Consider the following 18,505-nt stretch of genomic DNA (forward strand, 5'->3'; position numbering starts at 1 on the left):
AGGATGGGAGAAAAGCCTCTGTTCCATCAATTTCGAGCTGGATAAAAACAATTGAAGGGTTCCAGTTATTAATCAATCATTTAAAGTCCCTCAATGTAACTTCACTTTTGTTACGACATTTCAATCAGGACCCCTTGGAAAACTTTTTTGGTGCAATAAGAGCACAGGGCCATTCAAACAATATGCCAAATGCATATGGGTTTCAAGCAGCATATAAGACGTTAATGGTAAATAATTTAACATCTCCTCATTCTGTCGGGGCAAATTGTGAAAAAGATGGGGACTTTTGCCTAAACAATTTAAAAAATCTTATAAAAAGTAGCGAAAAGAGTAACGAAGAAAACACAGAAAATATAGAAATAGATTTTAATGATTTGAACATTGAAAATATAAATACAAATAAACTAATTGAAGGCAAATCTCCGACAGATGTAGAGAGGTGTGCGGCAGTAGCATATTGCAGTGGATGGCTTGTGACAAAAGTGCAAAAAAAAGTTTTCAAAAGTTGTCCTGAATGCATTGAAGTGTTTAAAAGTAAGGAACTGGAGGCTTTTCATAAACATATTAAAATTAGCGAATACAATGACAAAGGATGGCTATGTTATCCGACGAGAAACATTTTTGATTGCTTCGCTGAGATCGAAAATCACGTAATTGAAATTTTGAAAAACAGAAGTAATAAAAATAAAATACAAGAGTACGTAAAATTAATACTATTATCAAATATAAATTTTAACTTTATATCATGTAGCTCACATAGAGACAAAATTATTAATTTTTTGACCAAGGAAACTGTCATTTTTTTTATAAATAACTGGTGCAAAGATATTAATTTTATTTTAAATGGAAAAATTCACTTTTTTGATTCAAGAGATCCACTTAAATGTGATGCTGATATTTATTATAAAAAAAAAAAATTGAAAAAGTTTAAATAACTTATAATAAGTTGTGTTTAATTTTTGAATTAAATTTGATTGGCGGGAGTTAAATGCCATTGTGATATTGGTAATTATCAGTATTGCCAAGATAAGTACCATTATCCATTCAAAACTCCCGCAAATCAAACACCACATTCCTACCTAATTTAAAAAACTATAAAGTATGTATATAGGTAGGTATATATACTGGGTATTGGCTGTATTTAGTACCAAACCCGTCTCCTAGATGGCGCTTTTCAAGTGGGCGCCTTGACGGCCCGACTTACCAGTCTATCTCCCTATATACACTGTAGTCTGTGCATGCTTCCTTGCTAGTTGCTTCACATCACTTCAATCTTGTGACTTCAATTCTTTTCTTTTTTGTAACTTTCCCTGTGTGGGTTTGTTGCATAGATTAATATGTATACCTGTTTGTTGTGATATGATAGGTAAATTATTTTTTATTATTTCGTCGTCTTGCTTTTAGATTTATATGTGTATTGGTGTAAAATTCGTACTACTTCTAATTATCTAAATCAAACTAATAATAAAATAATATTCAGTCAGCCAGGAGTGCTAACAAAAAATTTACGAAAAAGACTACCCAATTCATAGAAAATATTGCTGAAAATAATGTCTTTGTCGTATTTGCCTTTATTTTTAAAAGGTGAAGTAGTAAAAGGCTTTGGAAGAGGATCAAAGGAATTAGGTTGTCCCACAGGTAATGATTTTTAATTTTTTTACTATTTAGCCAATAAAGTCTCTGAATGTCAATGATTTTTTGCAAACAAACACTTGCCAATTATCATCATCATCATCAACCCATTGCTGGCTTCACTACTGAGCATCTGTTTCCTCTCAGAATGAGAAGAGTTTGGTCATAGTGCACCACGCTGGCCAAGCGTAGATTGGCAGACTTTACACACCTTTGAGAACACGAGGAGAATCTCTGGCATGCAGGTTTCCTCACGATGATTTACTTCACTGGTAAACCGAGTGCATAGTTACCTACTTATCATATTATTTAATTGCATAAAATGCACATAATTGAAAAGTTAGAGGTGAATACCCAGGATCACATTAACTTGCTAAACTAAAATGAAACTGAATATTTATCTTTATCTTTAGTTGAAAATAGAAATTGCACAATTTATTTTTGACTTACAAATACAATCCTTATAGATAAGAAGGCATGGACTAGTAAGTACTTATTTTAAAGTACAAATTTAGTCATTAAGGTTATCACTACGATTTTATATATTATTATGATTATGATGTACTCTTTGAATAGTTCAGAGTTCAGACTTAGAAGTTTGTTGTATTATTTTACAATGCTTTTTTGTAATAAGACAGACTCTCCTATTTATTGCAAATTCAGCCTTAGTAAATAGAATTCCTACTTTGTGTTTAACTAGCTTCGCACAGGTAGCTTATTACAATTTTCATAAGGATCTCTAATTTTTTTAAAAATAAAATATAGTTTATATATATCACTCAGGAATAATGTAGCTTTCTACTGGTGAAAGATTTTTCAAGATTGGTCAAACTTTATCTCTTTATAATATTAGTATAGATTACAGTACTAGGTATCTCAATTTCTGTCTTTTATTCATATCAGTACCCTTATTATAAATGCGAAAGTGTGTTTGTTTGTTGGTTTGTCCTTCAATCACGTCGCAACAGAGCTACGGATAGATGTGATTTTTTGCATGGGTATAGTTTAAGACCTGGAGAGTGACATAGGCTACTTTTTATCCAGTGGAATCAAAGAGTTCCCATGGGATTTTCAAAAATCTAAATCTACGCGTACGAAGTCGCGGGCATCAGCTAGTACTCAATAAATAATAGATTAATGAAAAAAGAATGAAACGTCTTTATTGTACACCAAAAAGGAATAACAAAGACTGTCCCTGTTATTGTTACCTTTTCACAGCCGATTTTGTAGAAATTTAGTACAGCTTGCATTCCAGAGACTGTATTATGCCAATTTTTATCCCAGAAAATTCAAGAGTTTCCACAGCATTTTTAAAATCCTAAATCCACGCAAAATCGCGGGCATCAACTAGATGTGACACTCAGTCTGTGCTGCAGGTAAAAAAGTGTATTCTTTGACCCATTAAATTGTGGATAAGATAAACAAACTAATAGGTATTAGTTATTTATTATCCTTAAAATATAAAAAAACAATTTAGTATGAATCTGAACTATTTCATTGAGCACAGATTTTCGTACTCAATAAAATATTCTCCATTTATACTGACAAGTTACTAGGTAGGTATCTCCTTTGTTTTATCTCACAAATTTACAATAATGCTAAGTAAGTAAGGCCATATTTACTCAAGCATTATATAGATAGATTTTATGGTAACAACTAGTCCTACATTAGTATTACTTAATGTTCACATAGTTATTATATCAAACAAGATATCAAAATTATTTCGATTAGTCAAACATTATTGCAGTTATATATAACTAGATGATGTCCGCGACTTCATCCGCGTGGATTTAGGTTTTTTAAAAAATCCTGTGGGAACTCTTTAATTTTTCGGAATCTTAGCCTGGAGCCTAGGAAAAGTAGCCTGTGTCTTTCCCCAGGATGCTGGCTATCTTTGTAACAAATTTCATCAAAATCGGTTAAACGGATGGGCCGTGAAAAGCTAGCAGACAGACAGACACACACACTTTCGCATATATATTTGTATGGATTTAGTAACCTTCAGTTAGCTTTTCAACTAAAATCACCAATCATCTGTGCAAACCAGCTAAAAGGTGTTACATATTATTTGAGTAAATATTAACAATTTCATGTTAGTACAATGTGTCTGGCTCATAAGTACATAATTTGTATAAAAATGTATACTTGATTGTAAGTGAAGAATATACCACATATTGTGGCCGATTCTGTTGAACACAATCTCTAAACTAAACTAAATTGACAGTTTTAAATCTAGTGCTATCCTTTTCTGCGAGTGTCATTATAAAAGGGATAACGATAGATTTAGACGTTTCATTTTAGTTTAGTTTAGAGATTGTGTACAACGGAATTAGCCCCATTATACGTTATAAGTACTTAATCCATGACTGACTGACATATCAATGTACAGCTTAAACTTCTAGGTCTAGAAACTTGAGATTTTGCATCATGTAAAATAATGTAGCCAAGCAAAGTATGGTGGGGGGTAAGGGGGCGCATCTACATCTTAGCGCCCCAATTGTCAACCTGCAACTGCACGTGGTGCCCCCTGCCAATTAGCGAAGGAGGATATGACGAGCGAAGAATATCGGCATAACCATTCCAAATCGCTAGGCTTTAGCGAAAAGCCTAGCCCTGCGCTGACCAATCCGCCTGCCCAGCGTGGTCAGTATGGACAATACTCCCAATGAACACCGCCAACACACAAAGGCCCCCAGTTCCCGATCGCCCTGCTATTCTCGACTAAGGTAGCGGGAAGTGGGTGGATGAGGAAGGCGGCGGATCGTGTGTGGTTCACAGGCTCTCAAACTCAAGCTAAGGCGTGCTTGTAGGAAAAGTATAATATTGTCAGAACTGTAAAATAGAATTTTCCATATGTAGCAGGCACAGATTAGGTATTTTAAGTTATCATTATAAATCCATTTGTTGCTTATCAGAATGTTCTATCATTGTTTCAAAATTATTGCTATCAGTGTATACTTAGAAAATTGTTTCAAAAGTCTATTAAGTACAAATCTAGGAGATAAGGGAATAAGTAGTTGATAGGTATCATCATCATCGTGATCAACCCATCGCCGGCTCACTACAGAGCACGGGTCTCCTCTCATAGTGAGAAGGGTTTTGGCAATAGTCTACCACGCGGGCCATGTGCGGATTGGTAGACTTTACACACCTTTGAGAACATTATGGAGAACTCTCAGGCATGCAGGTTTCCTCACGATGTTTAGGTGAAAAGACTACTTACTGTCTATCTGTCAAGAAAACCTATAGGGTACTTCCAAGTACTTTACACAAAAAAAAATCAAATAAAGGAAAAATCCGAAAACCGTGAATTTGTGGTTACGTCACATAAAAAAATAGTGTTGCGGATGCCTAATGCGGACACCTTGTGTTTGCCAATCCGCATTAGGCCAGCGCGTCGTGGAATATGGCATAGGTAAACCCTTCTTGTTCTGAGAGAAGACCCGTCCTCAATAGTGTACCGGCGATGGCGACGATGATGATTGATGGAACTATAAAAAGGCTATGTTGGTATGTACCTACATTGTAGATTCGCTTAGGTTATAAAAAAGATAAAATAATATGGCTAATGATTATTTTTATCATTAGTTATAATCTGTTAGATTTACAAGCAATATAACAAATGATCATAATATTAATAACTAGCTGATGCCCGCGACTTCGTACGCGTGGATTTAGGTTTTTAAAAATCCCGTGGGAACTCATCAATTTTCCGGGATGAAAAGCTAGCAGACAGACAGACACACTTCCGCATTTATAATATTAGTATTATGCATATAATATTAGTATGGATTGATATGGTAAAATCCTATTCATAAAGAAATACAAAATGATTGCACATTGCACATACCTACCTACCAATTCAAGCATTATCATTTATACCATAACTAGCTGATGCCCGCGACTTCGTCCGCTTGGAATTAGGTTTTTTAAAAATCCCATGGGTTTTTTTTATTTTCCGGGATAAATAGTAGGTACCCTATGTCGTGCGGTGTGCCTATGTCACTCTCCAGGTCTTTATCTACACCCATGCAAAAAATCACTCCGTTCCACCATTGCGACGTGATTAAAGGACAAACCAACAAACAAACACACTTTCGCATTTATAATAAGGGTACTGATATACCTACCTAGGTCCTAGGTACAGTAATTTGGTGTAAGTGACGCGCGACGATGATTGTGTTTGTGTGATCGCGCAACTTGTTCGTCAATCGCCCTTTCGCACCGCGAGTGGTGCAAGGAGGTACCTATACAGTAGAGACTAGAGTCAGTACTATTACAACGCTAAATAGCTTAAAAGCATGAATTATAGAGTAACTAGTACTTAACTACTGTGCTAATTAATCACAGATCAAAACTCTAAATAAATATCATTCAAAGTGCTTATCCGTAATCGAACCTGGAAACGCATACTTTCTCAGGCAATTAACTAAGCGGACGAATCTCACCACTGCGCTAGGTCACTCATCTCATGACCCACGATTATTATATTTTAGGCTATCATTCGCTGTCCCGGACGAACTTGTTTTTCGGGATAAAAACTATCCTAAATGTTGACCCGGACTACTAGCTACAAGTAGGTATCTAAATCTGTTCTGTAATTTCAGCGTGAAGTGTACACAGACAGTCAAACAAAATTTTTAAAAATACCATTTCGAGCTACATCTATATCGGCAATAGGTATTACTTCCTCCGATAAAATAATTAAATAAAATAAAAACATTTTTTATTCAATTAAACTTTTACAAGTAATTTTGAATCGTCAACAGCATCTACCACTGGTTCGGAATGACTTTGCTACCGAGAAGAACCAGCAAGAAACTCAAAATATAGTCCAGTTATAGTTATAAAAAATAGATTGGCTTAGTGATTCGCAATACTTGAGGTAAATCATCTGGTATACGCAGCTGGTCAAACATTACGTAGGTATCATGTCGAACTGCTTACTATACGCGGCAGAAATAATGTACATCGGCCTCAGAATGACATTTCGGCTTTGTACTTAGAGCGTTGTCTCGGTCCCTCATACCTATATCACGCTTTTTCGATCTCCTCAATGACAAGGACAACGCTCTACAAATCTGCTATCTCCTTCTAAATATCGATGTGTCGATTACTTTTTGCCGCGTACCTACTGTAATGCATGTTTCAATTGACTCCATTTAGAGGCACAAGTAGTACTTGTAGGTCCACTGTATTAATGAAGCTATTGATACTCATTTACTTTGTTATCTCCGTCGACCTACTATTTTCCCGTTCTGATCCAACTCATCAGTTCTGCCATTGGAATTTATTATGATCTATACTTTTTTATGCGTATTTATATCACTGTTCTTTGTTGTTTGCGAATGCGTCCACGCTTAAATCTGCTTTCCCGTCCCATCTAATGTATAGTCCGCTACAGGTTGAGATGGCAATCGGGGTATGAGGCGCGGGGACGCCACGCACACCCGCACGTCACCCGCCCTTGCCCGCACCGGGTTAGCGCGGGGGCTGTGCAGGGTGTGCGGGGCGTTCCCTCCCCGATTCCTATCTCGATTCTTGACCTGTCGCGTACTATACCTACCTACTAAATATCAGCAAGTGCTACTACAAACAAATAAGTGTCGATACTAGCTGTCGTGGCGCTATCGACAGCAATTGTGCGGTGTGCGGGACGAAGGAGCGACCCGAACTGGCCTATGTAGTAAGGGCCCTATGTTGAAGAGCTGTCGTGGACCGTGGTAGTCATTTACCACGAGCTCAAAGGCGTCGGACTGTTGTCACTCTTAATACTGTGGTATAGGTACAGTACGCGGCCGAAGATAATGTACGTCGGCTTTTAGAATGATTTTTTTTTAAAAAGAATATTAGCCAAGTTAATTGCTGACTAATCTTCCCCTTTCCACTCCAATTAAGCGTAAAGCTTGTGCTAGGAGTAGGTACGACAATAGTGCAACGGGTGGGATTTGAACCGGTGACTTTTCGGTTTTCAATCCGCTCCCTTAACCGTTGAGCTATGAGGCTCTTAACTTTTCGGCTTTATAGAGCGCTGTCTCTGTCACTTATACCTATATGACGTTTTGCCGGTCTCAACGACACAAACACACACACACACACAACACACACATGTTACATATCCTAACGATAACCTAGTTCAAATCACTTACGCTGCAAACCATCTTTGAAGGCTAAGTCACTAGGTCATAAGTCCAGCGCTCGGTCAGCAAGAAACTACCTCATTGCCATACGTGACTCCGCAACGAATTGGGATTTAGCTATATTTTAACATTAAGGTATTTAAACCAAGTGAGAGATGTGAAGAAGGGCAGTCTGTCGTCACACCTCGACGCAGTCTCTTAGTTAGGTTAGATTAGATTAGATTTAGGTCGTCACCATGTAAAACTCTGCATCTAACCTCGGTGCAGAGTGCAGACGTTAGGTTAAGTTAAAATGTAAAGATTTAAGAATATAAATTTAGTAAAAGCCTATCTTCGTTTCCTTCAAAAATCCTTCTGGTTGCCGCTTACGTAACTGGCGCAGTCGGTAGGATCCTTGTTGTTCGGGCCCCGTAACTACGTAGGGTAGCTAGGGAACTGAGGACGAGGATGCGGAATCTACGGACCTGCGGCAAGACCAAAAGGAGTATCCAAAAATCGATACAACAGAGGAGACAAGATAGTACCTACAGGAAGGATTACATGTAAGTACACTTGAATTGTTCTCGTGTTGCTTCCCTGTTTCCATTTTCCTACACCTAATCATAATTTAATACTTATCTAGAATATTATCCTTTCTTTCGGTAGCCTAAATTGCCTTAGGCCCACAGAAAAATTGTTAGTAAAATAGAAGTCCTTATTTAGGTTTAGGGCAATCAATCTTGGTTACCACCCCATAGTTAGTTTATAGGTTTCGGAATCTTACATTGTTTAAGAACCGCCGAAAAATAGAAATCCAATTTTAGACTTTTAGGGTAATCTATCTAGATTACCACCTTAGAGCGTAAAAGTTTTGGCATCCTGAATTTCTTTAGGTACAGCCGCCACGTGAGATTTACGTAGAAATAATAAAGAATATTTCGATTCGATATCCGCGATGTAATTTCGTCAGATAAGCACTTTAAAATGTAGGTTAGTCTCATATCGAACAACGTTTATAATAAATTACTATTTATTATAAATTATAATAAGTAGATTCAAATTACAGCCGCGGTTTTGCTGACTATAGGTATATAGATTCCGCTTGTGAATCGATAATAAATTCAAGATCAATAATTCATTTCAATTAATTGCGTTGTCATGTCCTACAGTCTTATACTGCTGTTACCTAATTCCAAACTCGAAATAATATCGTTAGACAAAGAAAATTCAAATTACCTATAATATTAGTAAAGCCCTATTTTCGTAGGTTTTACTAGTAGGTAGGTCCATCCTAACCTTTCCTTGCAACTATCGAGACACTATTCATGTACCTACCATAGAGACAGAATGTCCGAAGCACAAATCTGGAATTTCCTCGAGAATTCGGCCACCCATCATCATCAAGTTCACCAAACCTGAGGAAATCCTGTCAATTCAAGCAGAAGCACTTTTGGAAAAGGATCTCGAATACAATAGAAGGCTACACTTCTAGTTTGAAAAGCATATCGCCATTTCCGATGGATGCCACAAGAAATCTGACAACGATTTGTCCAGGCCATTACAAATGCTTGATTTTCACGAACGGGATAGCAGCCATCTCACAGCAGCAGATAGCTTCCACTTCAAATACCTAGCAATCTCAAGAGGATAAGGAATGCGACGTCTCGGCAACATTCGAACCATTGTTGCCTCTCTGAGGGCGGAGGTGTTACATATCCTAACGATAACCTAGTTCAAATCACTTACGCTGCAAACCATCTTTGAAGGCTAAGTCACTAGGTCATAAGTCCAGCGCTCGGTCAGCAAGAAACTACCTCATTGCCATACGTGACTCCGCAACGAATTGGGATTTAGCTATATTTTAACATTAAGGTATTTAAACCAAGTGAGAGATGTGAAGAAGGGCAGTCTGTCGTCACACCTCGACGCAGTCTCTTAGTTAGGTTAGATTAGATTAGATTTAGGTCGTCACCATGTAAAACTCTGCATCTAACCTCGGTGCAGAGTGCAGACGTTAGGTTAAGTTAAAATGTAAAGATTTAAGAATATAAATTTAGTAAAAGCCTATCTTCGTTTCCTTCAAAAATCCTTCTGGTTGCCGCTTACGTAACTCACATGACACAAAGTTACAAATCCGCTATCACTTTCTAAAGGTCGATAATTTCTTGTTACAGCGAACTACTCGCGGGAAGTGGCACAGTCATTACCACAAGATTTGAAGCCTGGCGTGTACTATGGATGGGCCAAAGTTAATTCACATCCCGTCTACAAGATGGTTGCGAACATCGGCTGGTGTCCTTTCTATCAAAATAAGGAATTGTCTGTGGTATGTTAGCTATTCTAAATCTTACCTATTCTACAAGACTATTTCTAAGACTGCAATCTATAGAGCGCACTTTGCTCAGACTTAAGACACTGAAAACGAGTCAGATTGATGCTGACTTCACACACCCTTGAGGACATTATGAAGAACTCTCAGGCATTGCAGATTTCCTCACGATGTTTTCCTTCACTGTTAAATCAAGGGATATTTAATTACTGACATAGCACCGAAAAGTTAGAGGTGCGTGTCCGGGATCAAACCCCCGACCTCCGATTAGGAGGCGGACGTCCTAACCACTAGGCTATCACAGCTACCGTGAACCAAAAAAAACTAAAATTGTGATTTTTTCTCTCGGTCATAACAGTTTGTTTCAAGTCCAGCTACACATTTATTTTTGCTCGACATACCGAGCCTCATTTAAGAGAAGACTACTCGAGACGGATTTTGACTCACAGACACATTTCACCTGAAATATTTATTTTTTCGAAATTTAAATAAACAATAAAACTTGCTATTAATTTCGATTGGAGCTTATATTTTTTCCAAGTTATTATAATTTTGCACTCTTATCTCCGAGGATTCCAAACTCATTGATTGGAACTGAAATTTTTTGCTGATCCTACCAAATCTTACATTTCAGGAAACTCACGTGATGCACGACTTTGAAAAGGATTTCTATGGATCTAATTTGAAAATATGTATAGTTGGATACTTGAGACCAGAGATGAATTTTAGTTCTGTTGATAGTTTGATACAGACAATCAAAAAAGACATTCAAAATGCAGACGAATTGTTAGAGGTTGCAGAGGCAATTAAATTAAAAACACATGACTTCTTTGCCGATCAATGATGAATTGGTTAGAGCTAGGACAATTTTGGTTTTTGGTTACTTAATGTTTAAGTGTTTGTTATGATTGACCTGCTTGAATTTTAATTCAAGCGGACACTATAAAATAGTTATATGATTATGATAATATTTTCTTTTTATATAAATGTTATGTGAATTATGATTGAGTATATTTACATTATGTAAATTATATAAATGAAAAATGTATAGGTATGATGATAATTGTGAACATAAATTGTTTAATGAAGTTGCTGTGCTTAATTCCATATTGTGATATTTTTATATTGTACCAAAAAAATGTGAATAAATAAAAAAAATTATGCATATTCTTTGAAGGATCTAATCTTGATCTAATAGACTACTTTACAATGAGTTACAGTATGTGTACAGTGCGACAAGGATCTCTTGGCACTTCAATGACATTAACAGGGGGGCGCTGTTGGAGAACAAAGGCTTAGAATATTCAAACAAGAACAGAGGGGACACTTGACGGCAACGTTAGTTCCGATTTTCTCCACGCGCCAAGATAGCCTTGTCGCAGTGTACTACTGTACGCGACTGGTTTCAGATGGCAATCGGGGTGGGGACGCCCCGCACAGCCCCCGCGCTAATCCGGTGAGACGCGAGCGACATGCGGGTTGTGCGGGGCGTCTCGCCTCATATCCCGATTGCCATCTCGACTTGTCGCGTACTATACGTATAACAGGACTAAGACGTGTTAATTCTGTTGCACACAATGTCTAAACTAAATGACAGGTCTAAATGCCCTTTAAGAATAATGCTCACTGCAGAAAAAGATTTTGAGACCTGCCTATTTAGTTTAGTGATTGTGTACAGCAGAATTTGTCACTAACATTTCCGATTTTTTTTTCCTCGAAAGTAAAGCCACGTAAAGCACTGGCCACACACTAAGTTCGTTTGCTTACTAAGGAAAAGTAGCTGGCTTAGTAAACTAAGAAGCTCTGTAGAACTGATGCATGAAAAGACGTGGCTAGCCACATGAGCGAAGCAAAACAAACTTAGATTCGTTTCGCTTCGCTCCTAGTGTGGCCTGCGCTTTTAGTTTGTACTAGGAGTAGGTAGGGCACAGACTAAGGAAAGCACAAGGAAAGTATGTTATTAGTTATTACCTACAGATATTCGACGGAGCCGTCTAGAGAGCGATCGTGCGGTAAAGGAGAGAGCAGAGACGGCCCAGTAATTCCAGGGCCTATAGTACCAGATGTACCAGGTACCATAGCAGTATGAAATAGTACCAGATCTCTCCTTATAATGTGCCAATTGGCAGGATTTCAACCTAAAGGAGTATTCACTGGCTATAAAACTTGCTGGAATCAGCTTTGGAAAGTCACTTGCATTGATGTGTAACTACAGCAAGTTAATTTCAGTAAGTACCTACTTATTTTATCTTGCAGAAATCCAAGTAACATTCCAAGCAAGGTCCATTGCCAGTGGACATACCTTACAGTAATATGAGGTTCAAATAAAAAGGCCAAAACTGTAGGTAAAATTACCCTTTGAAAAAGCCTTTATTTGTAATGCTTTAACAAATCCAATGAATAATAAAATATCACTCATTCATATTGATACAATTGGAAATAAAATGCAAATCTTAAATTAGGGCTCTCTCCAGGTAATCTTAGTGTTGTTTTCTTCTAAATGAACATCCTGCAACAAAAACAACCATCATTAAAATAACTTGCTTACTTACAGTAGGAATAAGAATTCAAAAATTTGTGGCTGAGAATTTAGTCATGTTGCAATAACATTATTTTAGGTCACTGATATATTTTTCATTGCTGTCTGTCGCTAGTAATGTACTTGCGCAGCCCTGTAGGTCGATTTCGTAAAACCTGCATCAATCATTATTACAATATCAATTGTTGAGATTGGCTGAATTTATGGTATTCTTGTTGCAACAAAAAAATATTGTTTAACCAATAGTGAGCGAGCGTGAACCAATCAGATGTGATTGCGATCATGACATTGTAGGTGTCATTCTACCGCAATCGAGCACCAGCTCTCATAGTTTATCTCAGCTACCAAAAATATTGATTCAAATTATACCAAATATAATAATTTATATTATTATTCAGAATCATCTATTATTTGGTGAGGATTTTATTCAATTCTTGGAATACAATATTCTGGGATAAGTATAACTAGGCAAGCAATATTAGAAACTGAACTGGCAACATGTCCCTTATTATTATCTGGCCTGGAACTTAAAATAAATTACAAAAAAATTAAAAACCCACTACCTAACTGTGTTTGTACCCTACAAATTAAAAAATAATTTAATTTATATCCAAATATATTATACAAGAGCTAAATAGTTTTAAAATAATATTTTTTGGGGCTGGTGCCACTTAGTTTATTAGCTATCATCTATAAGTAGGTAATTCATATTTTTTTGAGACTCCACAATGGCACCTCATTGGCACAGACCCCAAAAATATTGTTATAGAACTATATTAACTCTTGTATACATAACTAGCTGCCCTGGCAAACTTCGTTCCGCCTAACAGTTGATTCAAATTTTTAAAATTTTTCTCTCCGTAAGAACCATCCTCGTACTTCAAGAAATATTATAAAAAAAGAATTAGTGAAATCAGTTCAGCGGTTCTCGAGATTTGCGACGAGCAACACATTTAGTGATTCATTTTTATTATATTATAGAAGATTACTACTACTCTGCCAATTAGTTATAGTCAAATAAATGGGAATTAGGAAAAAATTATAAGTTTGCTACATACAACCCTAAAAACAATGACTCTTTTTGAAAGACATCAGTTTGGATCTTTTCAGTTAGCCATTTTTTAGAAAAAGTAAAAATTAAAAAAAATTCATAATATTATATTTCGAATGAGTGCACAATCTTATAAATGAATTATTATTGTGCAATGCAAGTTTTTGACAATAAGTAACATTATGAAATATCACTTTCATAAAATTGTGCAACAAATACTTCATTTAAAAATATTTTAATAATGATTTGTAACATGAATACTGCATTATGTGCCACCTAGACAATATGTAAACCATATAAACAGGTTTACTTAAATCTGATTATTAATTATTAGCCGATTCCTGCAACTGCAAGGATTAAATAACAACTTGTTAAAATCCCATAGCAAGTGTTTGTTTTTTATACAATACAAAAGTTGTCAGTCTCCAAAGAGTTCTCTGTGCCAAATTTTATCAAGAGCAGTGCACTTGAACTGTGAAAAGGTAACAGACAGAAAGCTAGACACACTTTTTTGTTTGTTACGTATGAACTTGTGCTCCAAATAATAGTACTAAATATTAGTTCAAAATACTCCATCAAAACTGGTTCAGGAAAATGTAACAGACATTTTCACATTTAGGTTAATAAATAGGCCCAGGTTTGTTATAATATTGCTCGAATACAAAAACTTGTTTAAATGCCACAAACTCATGCATTGGCATTGGACAAAACATAAGTTTTTAGTGGGAATTATACCAGTTACTTATAATTAGTGGCCAGGATTTGACTTGACAGCTTATGGAACACGATTTTGGTTCAGAATAGCTATTCTGTATATTTAAATAAAGCTGTACATGCTTGTAATTGGCTTACCTTCAGTTAATCTGGCGCGACCACCAGTGGGTTGGCAAAGAATCGTCGAGCATCCTGCACATACGACTACTCTTTGCGCGTGACTGAATACGGTTGTGATTTTATAACAGCCTGGGCATTTTACGTCCATGAAATAAGAGTTTGGATGTGGCACTAGCCTCTTGAGCTTGTGCTTCCTCCTTTCGGACGCGGGCGAAGGGTGCAATAAGTCAATTGCGAGCTGAAACACAACACGTTTAGGTTAGATTCATGCTTTCACCGACACAGTTAATGTTTCATCTCGGGAACAATCCGCATTTCGATAGGAAATCAAGTCTGGGTGTAGCAATCAACAAACACATGTTTATTGAATTTATTTTCTACAAAGTTTAACATTTGTGTCAAATAATAAACGTCAAATAGTGCCATGTGTTTATCTTGAATTGTACGCAATCATAGTTTTCGGAGATTATTCGCACGATACCGAAGAACTGCTTATTTACTTATATACACATTCATCACTGAATTTTGTCACTGGAGAGGATCTTAAAGACGAAATTTTTAATAATACACACCGGCATGGTTTCAGCTTCGATGCAGAACCGGAAAAGGAAGACTATTTATGGGCCAAAGACAGGACAACAGTTCCATAAATAGCAGAAGCCAATGCTACGTTCATTTTAACATGCATCTGGGATAACATGGGAAATATTACATGTGTACTAGAAACGGGTAACATTGATAATGGGTAGCAGGGGTTTTTAACTTTTTAGGATGTTAAAAAAGTTTTATGTGGTACCTTCAGGATGGGCTAGCCTGTGAGTTATTGGACTTTTGTACTAAGATAATTATTATACAATACCATACAATTTTGGGTAACTCTGGACTCTGGAGAATACAATACATTATTCTTCTTATATTACATGGCTTTTGTCAGTGCCACACCAGCACAATGCACTTTGCCCTTTGCCAGTCTCAAGTAGCTTGAAGGTTGAAGGTAATCAATCAGCAGTTAAAATCTAACTGTTACTGTAGAGTGTAGACTTTACTGTAAGGGTTAAATTATTGTAAGTAAAATAATATATTAAATAAAATGTTAGTTACAGAGACGGACAAACACAGGGAAGATAAATAGAAACAACACAAATTATAGCATTTGTAAAAAATTACATAAACAATTGTCTCTTAAAATGAATGTAGCATTATAAAGTTCATTTTATATCTATGGTTCATGAATATGATGACATTGACAGCACAGACTCAAAAATTCATGTTTTTAAGGTTTCAATTTATTTTTGATTTTGAATCGCATTAATTTTTATATTTACAAATTAAATAGTTATTAGAGAATCCTCGTTCGTTTACCTAAATAATGGCTGATGAAGAATATGATGGAGAGGACGGTGGGGCAGATTACGACGACATTGTTGAGGAAGACAATAATATCGAAGAGACGGAAGAACAAGAGGAAGAACCGGGTTACAACGTGCAGTGTCTGGCGCCGGGGCAGGCTGGAGGCGGAGTGGAGAAGTCGAAGCGGATTACCACTCGATATATGACTAAATATGAAAGGGCTAGAGTTTTAGGTTAGTGTTTAAATTTTATGCCAAAATTTGGGTTTTGTGTTTGGTAAACCAGCCGAACTCTAAGATTGGGATTAGGTTCATTAAATCATGGTACCTATTACTCTGTATAGCTGCAGAGTAATTTGTACTGAGTTGTCTGTATTACTGTATATATTATGCAGACTACATTCTAAGACCACCACTAACTAGGTGCTGTTCCCTTTTGAATCACTCCAGCCACCCAAGGTTATTCTTAAGGCCCAGCAGGTCACTGAGGTATCTAGAAAGTATGGCTAAGAAGCTGATCATTGGTCTGATATTCCACTGTATTTAAGCATGTGGAGCATCCATTCAATATATTATAGAAGTTACAATAGCCTTCCTATAGGTACCTGTTGCACTTTTATTAAACCAACTAGCAGAAGTTTTATGCTTAGATGGAGAGGGGAATATAAGTCATGTTGACGAGGGGAATATGATGGATATCAGTCATATTATAAATGTGAAAATGTGTTAGTTTGTCCTTCAATGACATCGCAACAGGGCATTGGATCAACATGATTTTTGGCATGGCTATAGTTAAAACCTAAAAAGTGACAAGAGCTACTTTTTAATGAAATCAATATTATTTAAATTAAATAGTTCCCACAGGATTTTTTAAAAACTAAATCCAAAGAAACTAAGTGGTGGGCATCAAAGAAAAATATTTGTAATATCTTGTTCCAGGTACAAGAGCATTACAAATAGCTATGTGTGCACCTGTGATGGTGGAACTAGAAGGCGAAACCGACCCCCTACAAATTGCCATGAAGGAACTAAAACAAAGGAAAATCCCCATCATCATACGAAGATACCTTCCAGATCACTCGTATGAAGACTGGAGCATAGATGAATTAATTATAATTGATCATTAGGAATAAAATATTCATAGTGTATGTTTAAGATATTACATGTAAGGTGGGTTGATTTTTCAATCGCTAAATAATTTTTAACTAATGAATAAGTTTGACATTTTGACAGACAATTCAAAAACTGTCAAATACAATTCTTCAGTTAATTATTTTTGGCAATATTATAGTATTTAAGAATAAGGAAAAGTATAAAAATAAATATTTTTAAATTAAAATTGATTTTATTAAATCCTTCTATAATGTATAGAAATTAGTTGTTTGTGTGTCCTTCAAACAGGTTGCAACCAAGCAACAGATCGACGCGATTTTTGCATGGTTGAGAGTGGCATAGGCTACTTATCCCGGAAAATCAAAGCCAAATCCAATCAAATATTTTCTGTCATTTTTCCTACTTATCTGTCATTCTTTGTGTTACTTAGCTAGATGATGGCCTCAACTTCGTCTGGATTTATGCAAGCTATCTCAGACCAAATAGATGATGCCCAGGACTTCGTCGGCGTGCATTTAGTGTTTTAATAATCTCATTGGAACTCTGATTTTCTGGGTCAAAAAGCCTATGTTCTCACCTGGGATGCATGCTATCTCTGTACGTTTCGTCCAAATCGATTAAACGGACAGGCCGTGAAAAGGACAGACACTTTCCCATATTTTGTTATATTAAGTAATCAGGCTAACTTTTCAAACGGCTGAACTGATTTTGACGGGACGAAGGCAGGTAGTGTTGTGGATAGGGGACATTACAAGTCTATCTATACTGCTCTTGTTACTTACCTAGGACAACTAGGTTCTTACAAATTAACGTACGTATTGCAGGTTAAGGGCTAACTTGTATCTGAATAAAAATAAAATCGTAAGTAGGTAGATATATCCTCGCAGATGAAGTCGCGGGCAGAAGCTATCAACGAATGAAATGTTTCCAAGTTTACGCACGAGCATATAGTTCTTCATTATATCTACAACATTTCTTAAAATTATGAAAATTGGCATTTCCGATGTAACTTAATTTATTATTACTTTGTAACTACAATTTTTGGTACATGAATAATAAAAATAAATAAATAAATAAAATTGGACTACATTTACGGGGAGAAAAGCGTTATCGCTTTTTGTATGAACAACTAGACGATCCTCTTAAATAGCACCTTAGAAATAGGAAATAGCGCATATATTGTACGTACCTACTAGCGATATCAATAGCGGTAATAACATTATGTAGGTTGGGAAGATGTAATTTATGGCGCCTTTATAAGACAGCGGGTTGACTGAAACGTATGATAGTCAATGAGTCAGGGGCACGAATATAAATATTATGTACGCTAACAATTACTTACGTAATTATTATTTCGGGTTGTTCGGTATTCAGTAACCATGATTAATTAAGTAATTGCTGAATTAGATTTTGATAATATGTATTTTCTAATTGGAACTATCCATAGATTATTATCTATCTATATCTATTTCTGAATAAAATAGCTGGGCATATACCTACGGGGAGTCGGGGGTTTGATCCCGAGCATGCAATTATAAC

At 36.2% G+C, this 18,505-nt stretch overlaps 3 protein-coding genes across 4 annotated transcripts; 2 read left to right on the top strand and 1 right to left on the bottom strand.

Annotated features, from left to right (window-relative positions):
• The first annotated feature begins 1,239 nt into the window (after positions 1 to 1,239).
• Positions 1,240 to 11,168, top strand: Rfk (Riboflavin kinase). Of its 2 annotated transcripts, XM_069505670.1 has the most exons (4): positions 1,240 to 1,366; positions 1,481 to 1,638; positions 9,926 to 10,077; positions 10,715 to 11,168. In XM_069505670.1, the coding sequence occupies exons 2-4, from the start codon at positions 1,551 to 1,553 to the stop codon at positions 10,922 to 10,924; spliced, it is 450 nt and encodes a 149-aa protein (XP_069361771.1). In that variant the 5' UTR covers positions 1,240 to 1,366; positions 1,481 to 1,550; the 3' UTR covers positions 10,925 to 11,168. The 2 variants fall into 2 exon arrangements, with proteins under 2 accessions (XP_069361771.1, XP_034836066.1); XM_034980175.2 differs by having other exon boundaries at positions 1,326 to 1,638.
• Positions 11,169 to 12,420: 1,252 nt separating this feature from the next.
• On the bottom strand, positions 12,421 to 15,197 carry RpS27 (ribosomal protein S27). Its single transcript, XM_034980180.2, has 3 exons — positions 15,077 to 15,197; positions 14,523 to 14,742; positions 12,421 to 12,589 (listed from the first exon to the last, which is right to left on the bottom strand). The coding sequence occupies exons 1-3, from the start codon at positions 15,080 to 15,082 to the stop codon at positions 12,561 to 12,563; spliced, it is 255 nt and encodes an 84-aa protein (XP_034836071.1). The 5' UTR covers positions 15,083 to 15,197; the 3' UTR covers positions 12,421 to 12,560.
• A 550-nt stretch (positions 15,198 to 15,747) lies between these two features.
• On the top strand, positions 15,748 to 17,192 carry Polr2F (RNA polymerase II subunit RpII18). Its single transcript, XM_034980178.2, has 2 exons — positions 15,748 to 16,087; positions 16,793 to 17,192. The coding sequence occupies exons 1-2, from the start codon at positions 15,874 to 15,876 to the stop codon at positions 16,978 to 16,980; spliced, it is 402 nt and encodes a 133-aa protein (XP_034836069.1). The 5' UTR covers positions 15,748 to 15,873; the 3' UTR covers positions 16,981 to 17,192.
• Positions 17,193 to 18,505: the final 1,313 nt, after the last annotated feature.

Source organism: Maniola hyperantus, chromosome 21 (genome assembly GCF_902806685.2).
Source record: "Maniola hyperantus chromosome 21, iAphHyp1.2, whole genome shotgun sequence".
Taxonomy (NCBI): Eukaryota; Metazoa; Arthropoda; class Insecta; order Lepidoptera; family Nymphalidae; genus Maniola; species Maniola hyperantus.